Raw genomic sequence first — 17,522 nt, 5'->3', positions numbered from 1 at the left:
AGGGCTAGTTGGGGATGACACCCAAAGTAACACATTTGAAATGCAGATATGTAGTCAATATTCTTAACTTCAGATACAGAAATGATACAGGCATATAAATTGGATAATTACATTCAGTAAATCATAACCTTTCCAATGATATCTCAAATGAGCCATCTTGTATAAAGTATATATCAGTTGTGTCATATCCATTTCATAAGCATATTTTCATAAAGAATATAGAGTGAAATATCACAAAGCCATTTATGCAGCTTATGACAGTTTCCATATCTGCTCCCTGAGGGATTTGCACAGTTTGGGTTTTGTTTTTGTTTTTAAAAGTTTAACAGCTTTGTTCACACCTTATTACATTCTTTGCAGCTCTGACTGAGAAAATTAACAGATTGAAATCCTTTAAATTGTACATTGCATTTTAATTTGGTTTCATTGCTCCTACTCATGCCAAAGAGTGAAGTTTGGCTACATGTCTACATATTTGCTGATATCATAGATTTACCTTTAGATGGTTGTTTCAGTCCAAAAATGATTATTAAGCTGGCTTCTGTTTGCATAACTGATGCTGATAATAGAATGCTTGGTATCAGTTATTATTCATCCCAGTATATTACAGTACTCAGTCTAATCTAATCTAATGCATATAAAATTCAGCCATCACTGTGGTATCTAGGAGCCATAAAAACTATTTAAAAAGTGACAATTATCTAAGAGCATCATACTCCTTATTTTGCCTGATGTCCAGCCAAGGAATGCTCTGCGCAAGTCAGCATGGGGCTGCAAAGCTGTCCTCAACTTACATGCACATCTCAATACTGGGCCACCCCAGGTGCCACAATTTGTGGAATAACACTACAGCACTGGTGAATCGAATCAAAATAGATCAAAGGAGTGGGACTTAAGTACACCGTAGGCCTCATGCAGGCCCTATGAGAATATGTACTATTAGAAAGGGATACCTCTTAGCAAATAATAAATATATCTGAAATAAACTGAATTTGATGGACACATGCAGGAGGATGTTATACAATACTGTAAATCTAACCTTGAGAAGTGAGGATTTTCTTAAAGAGATGAATATCAACAACTCCTTCTCAGCATTCCCTCCCTGCTGAATTCCCTTGACTGCAATGCAGTTACACCAGAGTTGTGTTTGGTTCAATGCCTCATTTCACTGTTGATAGAAAAGTGACCAGTGCATTTTCTGAGTGAGTTGTGCACCAACTATAGTTCTTTAATGGCAAACTGCACCTGCAGTTAGATGTGTTCTTGCATCAATCTGAGTGCTGTCCCAGAACACAGTGACTCAGAGATTATGTGTGATTAGACTGTCAGTTGTAGGAGGAAATATTCACTGATGTGCTTGTCCACATGCTACCCATGAGTTTAGTGAACAAGGTCCTTAAAGTCCCTTGAGCATTCCATGTTTACTACAATAGACATCCCTCATGATCATAAGGAATTCATTTGGTATATGCATAAGGAATGCAGACTTTGTGGCTGTTCAGCTGTAATTTTGAATAATTTATCAGCCACTAAATGTACAACAAATGTGGCTTTTTACCAGGAGCTCTCTGCAAATCTTCATCTCCCTCTTACTCCTTTTTCCCTCCGTCTCCACCCCCTACTTTCTAGTGAATTGTAACTGCAGTTATAATTGATAAGATAAGACATTTTTATTCTTTCTTTCCATTGAATGACTTTAGTTTTGGCAAAAGGCATTCAGTTTGTTCTGTAGATGGTTAGAATGCCGGAAAGCTACATTTCATTTTAATTGAATTTAGCCTGTAATAATAGATAGCTGTTGTAGTGCTGCCTTTTAAATAAATTCTTCATTCCTCACCTCTTCCCTTCTGATTAATCTTTTGGGTTCTTCTGTAGGTGCTGGAGTCCCCCAGTTCCAGCCCATTGCCTTGAATGGCCGTATCCAGCTTCTCACAAATGGCTCCTTGTTGATTAAACATGTGCTGGAGGAAGACAGTGGATACTACCTCTGCAAGGTCAGCAATGATGTGGGAGCGGACGTCAGCAAGTCCATGTACCTCACTGTTAAAAGTAAGAACTAAAAGCAATTCTTTTTGATCCAAAGCAGAGTTACAAAGGTTTGTTTGTTACCATCCTGTTCCTGATAAAATAGGTTTTTTTATTTGATATTAAAATTCAATTGCATATTCTTGTAACTGGAATGTCAATATAGCTGCATAAGGTTTATTTAGGAGAGTTAAAAAACAGATGAAAAGGCAGAGCGTTGACACTACTTATGGTTCAATAGCGAAGAATGTGGTAAGAACATTCTTTGGGTAAGGACAAGGAATGAATAATGAAGGAGAAATACTATGAGTATCTGCTAACAAACCCCAAGGTTGGCCGAGAAGAAGGATGAAGAATTCCTGGGCTAATTCTCAAGGTACCATACGCAGCAGTTATTACATTTATTTTAAATTGGTCATTGGTTGATTGTTTTCAGAAAACACATACATATTTACTTCTGCAAAAGATTTGGTCAAAGCCTTTTTTATCTGATCTGAGATCTTTACGGGGCTTAAACATATCTTCTTTACTGTATGGGCAGGAGGGATAATTTTTAACATATGAGTTTGTTCTATATTTGTAAAGGTCCTAGCGCAATGGGGCACGGGACCATGACTGGGGCTCCAAGGTGCTACAATAATACAAACAATACATTTTAATAATAATATATACACAACTTCCTTTAATGTAAACACAGGTGAGAATATAGAGATGATAATATTGTCATGCTGTCTGGAGTGGCTCACAACCAAGAGTGCCAATCTCAGGTCAGGCTGTCAGAAAACAGGGCAGACACCCCAAACTCGTGGTATGTTCTATAATTAGATTTCATCAAGCCAGTAACAAATGTGTATTCCTGGATTACTAGAACAGTCTTACCATGGAGTCAGAGACAGACCCCTTAGGCTCTCCAGCCTATCTTATCACCCAGACAGGTGGATTTTGTGATACTAGTCGCTATACCAAACATCACATCATGTCAGGTGATTTCCAATCCCAAAGGGTCAGTCACTTACCCCAGTCAATGGATACTCTCAATCTCACACCAAAGACAACGCTGACAGCCTATTGCTCTAGTAAAATAACTAAAGGTTTACTAGTTAAGAAAAAGAAATGAGAGTTATTGACAGGTTAAAATAGGTAAAATACACTAACAGTTGAGTCTACATTTGTAAATCCAAAAGGATAGCAGAGATGTGATAATCTGCTAGTCTCCAAAAGTCTTTCAGGGTTACCCAATATAACTCTGGGGATCTCTGTCCATGCCCTAAGTATTTCCACTCTTTTGGAATCCAAAACAATCCAGAGTTGAAGGATCTTTCCTAGAATCCATCCTTTATATCTTCTTCACACAGAATGCTAGCTGACAGCTTTTGTACCCACATGGACCTTCCTTTGAATAGATAATGAGAACAATACACCTAACGGTCCATTAGTTTTCATGAAGTTCTAACACCTGAATACACTCTTCATTTAACACACCTTTGATCTAGGATTATTTAATTACATAGTATGCATAATGTAGAAGTAATGTAATAGCAAACTACAGGCTATAGACAGACAAAAAAAATACAATCAACATCCCCCCTTTGATCTCTATTAGCATATGAGTGAATTAGTTTGAACACATACTAACACTCAACCCTTCTTTGATATTCACATACAAGTGAATTGGCCTATGGTTTTGGCTAGAGCTGGTTTGTCAGTGTCACAGATATATTCCAGAGGAAGTCACAATGTTGATACGTTTCCTCACCATAGAGATGTACAGGAACTAGTGACACACAAGCACACACCATCCTTCAAACATTCCTTGTTGAGTTATTAGAACAGCATTGCTGGAGATCACCAGGGACAGCATGCACTTTCATGTCTGTTGTATTTCACAGATTGATTGAATGCTTTGAGAGTTCTGGATGTCAATTGTCTTGACACAGGGCTGTCTTTGAAAGTAAAAAGGTATTTTTCCCTGAAAGGGAGGGAAAATCCAGATTATTAATTCTTCATTGGATCTGTAGTCTAGGATATACAGTTTTTGAATACTGTTGTATTCAGTGTTGTAAATGGATTGCAAAGACTAGTGTGAATCTTATTACACCTGCTAGTAATAGCCTCAAACATCTTCCACGTTCTAGTTTATCTTTTGTCAAAAGTGACACACTGGTACGAAGGAGAGGACCATTTTTCCTGATCACTGCAGAAATGACCAGAGTAATGTGATATCCAAAATTTCCAAAACCAAAAATATGAGCAATTACTAATGGTTTTCATAAATCAGGTTTTAACACCAGTTTCCCATGCTTCTGTAATTGACCATTTTTTGAACCCGTTTTCAACCACAGTAGCAGTACATTTCTGTAATACGCTATAGAAAAGCAGCTTCTCCCTAGCTGGCAGCTCTGCACACTGCCTGTCTGATCACTGCATGCAGTTTCATGTGTGATAAAAGAGCATCCCTTATCAGATAAGAGCAGGAGCCTCCCTGGAGAGTTAGTTACTGTTTGAATCTAATGAAAACCCCTCTGGCTCTAAGATAGCAAACACACACGTGCATGTACTCTCACACATACACACTCACACACATACTGTTCCCAGTGTGGGATTAGTAAAGCAGCTATAGCATACAGTGTTTGTATGTGGGTGCATGTTTAAAGGAGATTCAGACTTAGCTTTAATCAAACATACATTAAGGGCAATCTGGTTTCTGGAGTGACATCAATAGAATAGTGCAGTTGTGTGCCTATGATATGGCTGAATCCCCAGTTATAATAGGGATTATGATGGTTAAAATGTAATAAACTGCTGTTACTCCAAAGGACACCCTATACCTATGTGGTGTTCTCCAGATGTATTCTATTGTTTGTATGTTGTTTCGTTTTCCCCTGTGATTATTCTTGCTCCCTTTCCCACTCTGTCACACGCTGGCCTCTGTACTGTAGTCCTCAGGGATATCCTTGCTACAAGATGAAAGCCTCAGATTTCCTCAGTGAAATTCACTGTGCTAGTCATTAATTGATCCTGCATAACGTGTTTGCCCAGCTCCATGTGTTCACTCTAACTGCCTCCTTTTACTCAAAGGCAGAAGAGGATAAAATATGCTACAGGTAGTGATTTCTGGGTGACAGGGAATGGAATGGAATATCCTTTCAAAAATTTAAAAAGATTAACACAAATATTTTGCTACTTATTTTCTTTGAAGATTCCTTGTGACAAACCAGCTTCCTTTCCCCCTCTCTGTATTCCTATATACTATATAGATTTTCAATCTGTGTACCAAACTGTAGCATCTCAGGTCACTTGAGAAAGAAATAAGTGGCTTAATACAAACTTAAAGTCATTGAGCTCTTGAAACCACTTTGAAAAAGAGACATAAGGAGTGGTTCCTTCCACTCCTCCTTTTTGGCTTATCTCTTAAACGACTAGCGACGTATGTACACATATGCCAACCATTGAAAGTATAACCATGAATTAAAAATAATAATAATCTCATCTGTAGGTTATTTTTTTCCATTTTTAATGAGTGTTTCTGTCAACTCCATTTTCTCCTTTGTCTACTTTAACACTTTCAGAGCAGTCTTCTGTATTAACTGAGATAAATCTCATCTTTCTGAAAGTCTGGATTCTGTCCTCTTCCATCATTTCTAGTATCAAGTATGCAAAGTTATTCCCTATTTACAGTAGATGTTAACATAAGATAAGTGTTTTTATTGGTAGTTTATAACTGGCTAGAATGAACATTTGATCTAATGTACTTTACTGGTTTATTGCCTCTTCCTCATTTTTTCTCAAATAAACAGACTTACTATGCAGTTGATATAGGCTAAAAAACAACCTTGCTAGCACCTGGTGACAATTCAAGATATGTATTTATATTATTTAGTGCTCCAAATGGTGCTTGTTGTCAGATGATTTACCTCAGACAATATAACTAAAGCTGCATGACTGATGAAGATTGCATAAGGAATAAGCATACCGGGAAGAGAGAAGGTACCAAAGGACAGAGCCCCAAGGAAAATCATGGACCTCAGGAGATCATCCAGTCCAACCCCCTGCTTAGAGCAGAACAAATCCCCAGACAGTTCTTTTTTTTTTAACTCCTGTTCCCTAAATGGCCCCCCTCAGGGATTGAGCTCATAACCCTGGGTTTAGCAGGCTAATGCTCAAATCACTGAGCTATCCCTCCCCACTTTCCAAGGATGAGGAGGAGAAAGAGCCTCCAAAGTGGATATTGGAGCAGCAGCCAAAGGGCTAGACTGAGAACCGTAAAAACATAGTCTATGCCTAACAATTATAATCCATCTCCTTACCATCTGAAGATTACCATTGGGTGTGACTATCTGCTGGGCTCATCATATGCAATTTTCAAACTTCACATGCGCCAGGATATATAAAATGTGAAAAAAACCAATGAGAGAGCCCTGAAAGAAGGCATCCAGAAATGGACTTTTTTCCAGTGGTGGTTGGAATTAGGGGATTCTAAGGAAATTCTACAGAGGATAAGAAGCCTTTGAAGGTGAAAGAAGAACTAAAGTTAGTTGAAGGTTGTCCAGGAGTCATAGGAGAAGAGATGTCTATTTAAAATGGGCACCATTCAAAAACTAACTGCACAGATTGGTTCATCTGAACACTATCACACTTTAATTCCAAACTAGAGCGTGTATAATGTGTTAAAACAATTTGGTAAGAATTTCTAATGGGAGCCAAGCTTCAGTATAAAACATAGGAAGTAATCTGTGGTATGTTCCTATTAAAATCATCAACCGGATTCAGCCATGATTTCCCTGATCTTTCCTAAATCCATCACTCATTAGCGTGCCAGCAGGGAGACTGGTGACGTTTAGTCTGAACACCAAAACACATCCAGCAAGTCTTGTCTACCAATAAAATCACTTCATTCACTTTCCTCTCAAATACACTTCTTAACTATTTGCATTATACATGATTAATACATAAACCTAAAGCTGTACCCTGGAGTCAAACTCATGCATCCTTCCAGCATGAATGTATTAATCGCAGATAATAGTTATCATGCTAAGCTACCCCACTTCAAATATTTTAGCTAAACCCTGCTAGAGATCTATGACAAGAGCTTGGAGCAGAGAAGAAAACAGCCAGTGGCTGGGGCCCTGGGTTGGGAGCCTGGGATTCTAGTCTTTACTCTTCCTCTGACCTGCTGTATGACCTTGGGTAAGTTACTTCACCTCTCTGTGTCTGTTTCCCCTTGTCATAGTATAATTCCCAAATCTGGATCTTAGCGTCCAAAATATGGGTACTAGCATGAATTCTCCTAAGCTTAATTACCAGCTTAGATCCTGTAATGCTGCCACCAATCAGGACTTAGAATAGAACGCCTGATAGACTCTGGTCTCCCCCAAAACCTTCCCTGGGGACCCCAAATTCCTTGAGTCTCACAACAAAGGGGAATAAACCATTTTCCTTTCCCCTCCTTTCTTCCTCCCAGCTCTTTCCCGCCCTGGGTACACTAGGAGATCATCGTGATTCAACTCCTTAAATCACCACACAGAGAAGAATGATACCTTCCCCCAGAGGCAATCCAGATTCAAGCTCCATTAATCTAAAACAAAGGGATTCTACCCTTCCCCTCCCTTCTCCTTCCCTGTTAAGTACAGACTCAATTCCCTTGACCCTCAACAAGGGAAAAAATCAGACAGGTCTTAAAAGCAAAACTTTTAATAAAAAGAAAGAAAAAGTAAAAGCTCTATCTCTGCAATTTAGATGGTAAAAAGTTACAGGGTCTGTCAGCTTATAGAAACTAAAAAGAAGCATCCCCCCAAGCAAATACAATTTAAAATACTTCCAGCAAACTACACAATTGCAAATAAAGGAAAGCAAATAAAAAAGACTATACCGCCTTTCTACATTTGCACTCACAAAATTGGAATAGAAGATTACAGAGCCTGTAGGTACGTGTGGTCACTCTCAGAGCCCAGAGAGAACAATGCAAAACCCAAAAACACAAACAAAGGCTTCCCTCCACCAAGATTTGAAAGTATCTTGTCTCCTGATTGGTTCCCTGGTCATGTGTTTGGTTCCCTGTTTGTTAACCCTTTACAGGTAAAAGAGACATTAACCCTTAACTATCTGTTTATGACACCCCTCCCACTCTATATCTGGTAACTCCATTTCAACTGTAAGCTCTTCACAGCAAGGTTTGGTTCCCTGTTTGTTAACCCTTTACAGGTAAAAGAGACATTAACCCTTAACTATCTGCTTATGACACCCCTCCCACTCTATATCTGGTAACTCCATTTCAACTGTAAGCTCTTCACAGGAAGGTATTCTTTCACTCTGTGTGTACAGCACCTGGCACGGTGAGGCCCTGATCTCAGTTGAGGGCTCTAGGTGCTACTACAATACAAATAAATGATGATAATTAAATACAAAAACACAAAGAACAAATGGAGCCTTATGTAAGGGAACTCTGAGTCCTATGAAACTATATCTTCCACTGTTGAAAGGTAACACGCTACCGTATCATTGAGACATTGCAGTAGTCATAGGTGAAAAACAAATGTACACCTGTCCTTCTTTGTGTACCTTTATCCTGCAGAATAAAGACACACTTAAATGAGTTTGTCTTACCAAAATACCTACATAATAACATAAGAAAGGCCATATTGGGTCAGACCCATTGTCCATCTAGCTCAGTTTTCTGTTTTCCAGTACTGGCCAATGCCGGGTGCTTCAGAAGAATGAACAGAACAGGGCAGTTATCAAATGATCCATCCCCATTGTCCAGTCCCAGCTTCTGGCAGTCAGAGGTCAGAGACATTCAGAGCATAGGGTTGTGTCCCTGAACATCTTGGTTAATATCCATTGATGGACCTATCCTCCATTAACTTATCTAGTTCTTTTTTGAACCCAGTTATAGTTTTGGTCTTCACAACATCCTCTGGAAACAAATTCCACAGGTTTACTGTGTGTTGTGTAAAGAAGTACGTCCTTTTGTTTGTTTTTAACCTAATGCCTATTAATTTTATTCAGTGACCCCTTGTTCCTGCAGTAAAGCCAGTGAATGATAATGGAGCTTGCAGTGTGTTTACCTCAGCAAAGTAACTCCAGCTCATCACCCATGGTGTGGCTGTAAAGGAAGATAAAAATTACCATCTGTAGCATGTTCAAAAATCCATTGTAGGAAGAACAATTGTCTCACAGTGTCAAGTTCACTGTGAAGAAGCCCAACTATTCTGACGGCTATTTCTTCATCTGGCCTTTATCCACATTTTGCAGTTCCATGGTCAATAAATAGTGTTTTCCATGACAAAACTCCAGTTGTACACTCTGTGTTTTATTATTTTCTCCTTCTATGTTCTGCCATCTTGAGCCAAAGTTTAAAATTTCTTATCTGTTGCAGCCACTTTAGGCAGAGAGGGCTGAGATTCTGTCCAATGGAAAAGGGAGACTCCATAGTTCAATGACTTAAACATGTCATCAGAACAATGGAGTAAGTAAAGGCAAAAAATAATAAAAAATTAATTCAGCTGAACTGAAAGCAGCATATACACCCCAAAAAGTGCCTTTTTCTTGCCATACCCAATTGCCTTGCCTTTTTCTACCCTACCCTCCTGGCCATAGGATGAGTGTATCTTTCTTGAAATATGTAGGTATAAACAAACCATTGGGAGCCTCTGTTCTAATTTCAAGTAAATGTTGATGGATTGTAGTACTTTTATTTTTGAATGCAGGCTGGGAGAAGCTAGAGAAAAGCTATGGTAAATCTTGAAAACATGCAAAGGTTCCCTAGACACAAATACTCACTCTTGTTAGTATAACAGGCCCCTTTTTATTCTAATGAGATCCTCCCACTATGAGAAATGAACAAGCTCTGAGTGCTGTTCGCTGCCTCTTCAGACCATCGGCACAGCTTTGATTTAAGGACTTGCACTTTAATCACCCATCATGTGTCATTACCCCGACAGGCGGCAGCAGCCGCAAGATACAAGTGCCAGTAAATTGCACTGAAAGTCGCTGAAGCGACCCTTTGTTGATTTTCTTTTACAGCTATTCCATGGCAGATCAGCCGTCATAACAACACAGTGCTTGTGGCAACAGGGTGAAATTAAACGTGAAGTATGTTCAAGGTAGCTGGTAGAAAACTGGAATATCCCTTTTTTTCTGTAGATTTGAATGCTTTTTACTTTTCTCACTAATGTCAAGCCTGTGGCAAATGGCTGAAACGACTGCTATATCTCGTCAGATAATTGCCAGATGCACTACAGTACAAATATTAAAGTGCTTTTGTATGCAAATCATTACATTACCGTCATTTTTTTAAAGAAGAGACTGGAAATTTGCTCTCTTTTTTTAAAGAAAGAACCCTGTTGTAATTGGCTATGCGGGAGAAAAAAAAATAGCAGCGCCTTTTTCTTTCCCAGGAGACTAGCTGCACCAGCAGTGCTGCTAGCAGGAAGATGAAACATAGAGATTCTTACCCTAAGGCAATATAGATAAGTATATATAGACCTACAATATCTTTTTATCTGGATAAACGACATCACACTCATTATCTTTTCTTGTAGATAGTCGTCTCTCCAAGCCCTGTGGTGCTTGCATAACAAAATTAAACATGAAGTATATGTGGATTTTTTTTAATACTTACATAGAGAACATTCAGTTGGGACTGTAATTCTATTGTCAGAAGTGTTCTGCTGTCAGAGGTAGCATAAGGGATGTAAAATATTAAGGCATCATTGCAGAGATGATCAATGCAGTAAAATCATTACCATTTCCTGCTTCAAAGCCTTCTTTCAAACTTACTTTTGCTATGAGGCCTGTAAGAAACTAGCCAATTACTACTGGATAGTCTGAAGGAGATGGTGTAGTGTAGTCAATATTTTATTTCTTTATGTTTAAAAATGTATAAATAATCACGATAGGTGAAATGTGTATAAAACTACAGATATTTTCACTGTATCCATCTTCCCTGCCCTTGGTATGTTGCTCGTCCTATTAAACTGTAACTTTTTTTTGGAGACAGGACAGTGGCTCTGATCCTGCAATGAGCACCCAGACACAGACCTACTGAAGGCAATGGAACTGCTTGCCCTCAAGGGTCTGCCCAACAGAGCTCATCACAGGGTTGGGATCTGTGTCTCCTATGTGTAAGCAGAGTCAGGATGAGCTCTACCCTGACATCTGGTGGTGAATTATGGGAAGTATGGAAAGAATTTCAGGAAGTGTGGAATCTCAGGTATTTGCATGGGCGCACCCAGCATAGCCCAAGGCAGCCTGGGATGTTTATTTTGATAGCTCTGGGATCCCCAATTTCTTTGTTATTGGGGCACAATAAATAAAGTGTTGCCACCCAATTATGTGAATGAGGAACTACAAGACTGCTTTATGAAGATGTCTCAATATAAATTAAGTGACACTTGCTAGACAAGGGACATGGGTTCCAAAACCCAGTGAATTGAGAGAGGTTGGGGACTGGTGTGTGTATCTAATGGTATGGACCCCTTTTGAGGGCCTGGAACACCAATTGCACATCCTCCTCTCTCCACTTTTAAAGAGAAGAGCTAATTTTGATTCCATTAGGAGTCCATCTTGAGACTGCTGAGCTGAATTCATGTTGGGCTAATGGTGCACCAGCACCAGGGCTCCCCTACTAAGAGCTGAAATCACTAAAAGAGCTGAGCTGAGATCACTGAGTGCTATGTTAGCTAGTGGGGGAGCCTGAAGACATATCGCTAAGTGCCTGGCAGAGCAGAGCAGTTTGCAGCATGTTGGAGCAGCCCATGGAACAGTGAGCGGAGTGGAGCGGTTTGCAGGGACGGCTGGAGTGACTCACGGATCGGCTGGAGGAGCGGCACAGCTAGAGCTGGTCGTGGTGAAGGCTGCAGCAGAACTCCACGGAGAGGTGGAGCAGTTGGCCCTGGCCCACGTAAGGTGCCCCTTAACACCCTGTGTGGGCTTCCCCTCCCCCACCCAGGCTGGAGGGGGTAAAACTCTGCAGATAAACTTTTGAACTCTGGGGTGGCACTGACCAGCGACTTTTGGGTTGTTGGACTTTGGGGTGATTGGACTTAAGACCCTAAGGGGGAAAGGACATTGCCAGACGTACTTGGAGATGGGTTTTTTTTGCGTATGGTTTGTGTTATAATCCTGTTTGTGGTATTTCTCCAATGTGATGCCACATTGTTTCCCTCCTTTATTAAAAGGATTTTGCTACACTCAGACTCCGTGCTTGCAAGTGGGGAAGTATTGCCTCCTGGAGGTCCCCGGGGGCGTGGTATGTAAGTGTCCCAGGTCACTGGATGGAGGCTCGAGCCGGTTATGCATTGTGTTATTGAAACGGAACCCCTGGATACTGAACACGGCCCTTGTTGCTACCACCTCAGAGGGGCAGAAGGGTTACATATGTATATGGACAGCACCTAGCACATTATGAGCAGGAGCAGAATAAATAATAGTAAAATGTTTCCATTTTTCCATTGCTATTCTGGTACTTCCGTGATGGCTATTACCTAGAAAATTATCCAGTTCATATTTACCTTCATCAATCTTATAAACCTTTTGTGTTGAGTGGAATGAGTGGAGTGGAATTAAAATGGATATTTAAAATATCAGATACAGTAGAGCTAGTTCAGTGGTTCCCAAACTTGTTCTGGCACCTGAACAGGGGAAAGCCCCAGGTGGGCCGGGTCGGGTCGGTTTTTTTACCTGCCGCATCCGCAGGTCCGGCCAATCATAGCTCCCACTGGCCGTGGATCACTGCTCCAGCCCAATGGGAGCTGCTGGAAGCAGCGGCCAGTACGTCCCTCAGCCTGTGCCACTTCCAGCATCTCTCATTGGCCTGGAACAGCGAACTGCAACCAGTGGGAACCGCGATCGGCCGGACCTGTGGACGCGGCAGGTAAACAAACTGGCCCGGCCCGCCAGGGGCTTTCCCTACACAAGCGGTGGAACAAGTTTGGGAACCACTGAGCTAGTTAAAAGGGCAGCTTGCCCTGCTCAGAGAACAGTTCGCCTGTCACAGCAATGCAATTCCTGTGGAGAGAGGGAAATTAATCCAGTGTATATTATAGGTGGTTGGTTGAAATATAGAGCGCCTCTCTTTCTCTTTTTCTCTTTCTTCTCCTGATATTCAAGTCTAATTTATTTGTCATAGAAATGCAATGTCAGTGGCATTAGAATATAATGGAATATAAAGGAAGCTGGTTAAGAGGCATACTATAATCTTGGAAAGCTTCCATCTTACAAGAAGTGTATTGGAAAATGTCCTCACTTATTGTTTGGGTTTTCTTTTTCTTTTTTGAAAGAGAGAATTTAAAACAAAATTATTCAGTTTAGATGTACCATCACATGAAGCCTGCATGTAGATTTCTGGAATAATATATGTTTTTCTAAATAGGCTTTTAAGCAAATATATGCCAACTAGCTTAACAGAGTTTCACTATTACTTGTAGTTGCTTATTGCACTGTTACAATATATTTGGAGAGAGCTCTGTATTTTTTTCTATCTAGCCCCATTAATGACCCAAATCATATTTTGTCATTCCATTGTGACACTTTTCAGAATTACCCAAGGTATCTGGTGTGGATCACTATCACCTGCTTACAGCACGAGAGAGCCTGATCTGTGCCCACCAGGGGAGACCCTCTCCAATGGTGGTTGGCAACACAGGCACTCCTATCCAGCCTCCAGGAGCCCAGCTCTTTCCCAATTCAGGCTAGCAATTTACACATCCCACTTTGTTACACTTGAGAGCCCTGTCTGTTCTGTTCTGGACACCCATAATGTACACCTGTCTGCTGCCTTCGTGAAAGCAGCAAGTCCTAGTTCACTAGTCTCCTCAGCACAAAGCACTTAGGCAGAGGTGCTGACTTTCTGAGTTCCTGGGGGGTGCTCAATCCCCAGTCCACTCCAGGTCCTGTTCCCACTCCACACCTTTCCTCCAGGCTGCATTCCCGCCTTGCCTCTTCCCACTGATGTCCCGCCTCTTCCTTCCCTGTTACGCCCCCTCCCCCCAGCACACCACACACTCACTTCTCCCCTCTACCCTTCCACTGCCTACTGCCTGCTGCCGAACAGCTGATCCTCCTCAAGTGGGAGGCATTGCGGGGGGAAGGGGAGGAGCTGATCGGCGCAGCCCGCGGGTGCTCCCCTGGAGCACCCACAGAGTCAGCACCTATGCACTTAGGTTTATAGTAAAACCAAATTGAAGTTTAATGGAGCTTGAGACAGAGATTGAAATAAAAGCAAGTATTAAGGGTTTGCAATTAAGGTTCCAAGTAAAAGAAAAACATAAAATGCAATCAATAGCCTACACTTACTAACAAGTTATGTCCTGTCTAATAAGGTACTTCTTACCCAATAGTCAATCCTTACAGCTTTTGTCTAGTTCAGAAAGCTCAGATCCACCTTTCATGAGACACTCGTCTTGGCAGAGTCTCTCCTCTGCAGTGATGACAACTTGTGCTTTCTCTTCATCACTTATATAGTTATAGATTATTGTCTCTTACTCCAGAGGGTTCCTTTTCTTGGCTTTTTGGGTCTTTGTAAATCCTCAAGCCCTGCTTGAGACAGGTGTCAGGAGTCCAGGGTAATGCACTGAATGTTTGAGTTCTTCCTGGAGGGATGCATCCAAAGAATCATGATGGGAAACTGGACCTCCACCAATAAATCCCTCACCTGTGCAGTCCCACAAGGATCAATTCTGTCTCTGGTTCTTTTCAACATTTACATTCAGTGACTAGGTGAACTTGTCAGATGCAAGGACTAAAGTGCCAGCAATATGCAGATGACACACAGCTCTACCTATCCTTCATCACATGTGCAATTATTAATAGATTTTTTTCATTGATGATGGAGCAAATTTAAATTACTTTCCTAATGTGGAAGGCGTGTGTGTGTGTTGGCACCCAGCAGAATATAAATTCCCATTATAGGAAATACATGCATGATTCATCATCACTTATTTTTGTATTTGCAGTTCATCAGGAGTTGGGGCTAAATTTGCTAACAGAAAATGAATATGCTTAAATCAGTGATAAGTGGCATACTTCTAAAGAAGAGATGGTAAAACTGATAGTGAGATACTAATCAATTTACCAGCCATATACAGTACATGTGACTATTTTCCTCCTCAGAAGTGTTGATTACTTCATCCCTGTTTTTAAGAAATGAACATTTCTCCTTTTTAGTTTTTCTTCTCTCTACTTACTATAGTGCTAACTTGAGGGTGCTTCCTATTTATAAAGTTATAAGCATATACCAACTTAAATACACTCCAAGGCCAAGATGCACCAAGATATGGATGTTGCTCATAACTTTTCTCATTTTTCATCTGCCCTCCCTCTTTTCTTCTATCCATAGCCATCAAGCCACTTTCTTCCATACAGGTCATCAGGCCACTTCTCAGTATATTTTGATCACAGTATGTTTCAGAACTCAACTACAAGGCAGAAGCTGGTATTCTCGAATGATAAAGAGCAAAAATGCAAGTTTTGTGACCCTAAGAGAATCCCAATTCCAGAGGGCCAGGGGCTCCCTGGTATCAGGTAATGAGTTTCAGCTGGCCTGACCAATTCCGTGTACCCCAACTCACTGTGGTTATAATCTGAATCTAAAAGGTGTCATGTAATGTATCATTGGAAAATTAATAATTCATTGATCATTAATATTCTTGTATGATGTATGTGCACAGTGTTTATTGAGAGTTATGGAGATATGCTGAAAAAATGACTAAAGTGTGTCTAAACCAGGCATGTCAGGGTGAGGTGGCACACAGATCTGCCCTAGACAAAAGAATGTGTATTTGCTTTTCTGGCTGGCCCAGTCATCAGGCAGAGACAATGGCGATCTATTTGCATATTAGATAAACAAAGCCATCAAGCTAACAAATGGGACAGAGACAGCTTCCATCAGGCAAGAGAAACTTTATCTGAGCTACAAAAGGCAGGGGGTTTAGAACCTCAAGTGACAAGCAATTGAATCAACTGATTGTATACATGTGACATTACTGAGAGTACAACCTGGACTGATGAACAACTGTGTCCCCTCAGTTCTCCAGTCTGGGGCACTTTTTACACTGTTTTGCTGTGAAAGCCACCGTTCCTAGTCTGCTCACACACAGCCTCCAGCATGTAAATTATACCGCAAGAATGCTACAGCCAGTCATCCTTGAATTATACTGCAGAGTAACACCAGCAAATTCCCAGGTCCAGACTTTCCCCCAGAAATGTGCATCATGTACTGCCCAGCAGTCTCCTGGACAATACAAACTCATATAAAATTCGTCATTTTATTAATAGAAAATGATAGGCACAAATCCTGTTATCTCAAATGGAACTTCCCAAACACTTCAGTCCAAACACACAGGTCTAGAGAAAACAATAAACAAGATTAATAACTACAGAAAGATAGATTTTAAAATTACAAGCAATGAAGCATAAAAATCAGAAGTGGTTACAAGATAATAAAAGTAAATCACAACTATTGCCTAACTTAACAAGTTAGAGTAAATTCAAAGCAAAGGTCTCTCTGACCAGGTTCTAGAGTCTTATTGGCTGAATTCTTTCAGTCAGGATACCTCCTCCAGTCCAAAGCTGTTTCCTTTGTTTTCCAGGTGTTGTGGTTTCCAGGGGTAGAGAGGAAAGGAGGAACAGATAATGTGGGGCACCTCCTCCATTTATAGTTCTTTCTCTTCTTCAAGAATCATCTCCAGCTGAGGTTCAGGAAACAAAGTCTACGTGGACAGGAACCCCCAGCTGTTTCTTTGTCAGGATGTAGATTTGCCCCCACATCCTCTTTCCTGCCAAAGAATAACCACTTAATCAGGTGATGGTCCATTTGATTTTGTTGACACTGGAGGAGGTGTTGGCTAGCCTTTTGTCCATGGGAAACTGGTTTATGATTGCCCCCTCCCTACCCCAGACTTGAAATATGTCTTGTAATAACATACAGAGGAATTCTATAACTTTACATGTAATGTTGCCACACATATTTTACCAGGGCAGTAGTGATAAGCAAATTATGAGTTTTAAAAAGATACTTCACAAGGCATACTTTGTACAAAATTTATCATAGTCTCATAAAAGGGGTGAATATAGGGGTACAGTAAATCAAATTACAATACGACTGTCGGAGAAAAACTTAGTTCTCACATTTTGGTTGGGTGCAGCAGAGTCAGATACTTTATTTTCTCTTTACAGTTGTATAGAGGAAGGGAGTGCCCCAGGACACAGGGGTGCCCCAGTCCCAGGCAGGTCTCTCCACAGGTAAACAATTACAGCAAGCATTTATACCTTTTGTTACAGACAATAATAAGCAACAGCTGCATTTTGTTTATACCTAGTTCATCCTGATATCTTGTTTTTCTCATTTCTAAAGAGATGCCAGACTACATTTCTCATTATCAACACAAGGTCACAACAACTTCTCACACAGTTCTTTCCCACTCACCTCACACAATCGTTGCTTCTACAAATCTCGCTTTATTGGGTGACAGCTAGCCTGACTCTTGCTAAAAGAGACT

General features: G+C 40.6%; 1 protein-coding gene across 7 annotated transcripts in view; it reads left to right on the top strand.

The window, feature by feature from the left end:
• Positions 1-17,522, top strand: part of DSCAM (DS cell adhesion molecule) — a 680,512-nt gene that overhangs the window by 471,220 nt on the left and 191,770 nt on the right. For 4 of the 7 annotated variants that reach the window (XM_050933241.1, XM_050933240.1, XM_050933242.1 and 1 more), the window contains exon 11: positions 1,876-2,049. In XM_050933241.1, the coding sequence (XP_050789198.1) occupies positions 1,876-2,049 (174 nt within the window). Of the gene's footprint in view, positions 1-1,875; positions 2,050-9,030; positions 12,251-17,522 lie in introns of those variants that run through there. The other 3 variants (XM_050933256.1, XM_050933249.1, XM_050933244.1) reach the window with 3 other exon arrangements.

The sequence above is a fragment of the Gopherus flavomarginatus genome, chromosome 1, assembly GCF_025201925.1.
Source record: "Gopherus flavomarginatus isolate rGopFla2 chromosome 1, rGopFla2.mat.asm, whole genome shotgun sequence".
NCBI classification, from domain to species: domain Eukaryota; kingdom Metazoa; phylum Chordata; order Testudines; family Testudinidae; genus Gopherus; species Gopherus flavomarginatus.
Note: the sequence above shows the minus strand (reverse complement) of the source record. Positions and strands in the feature narration are given on the sequence as shown.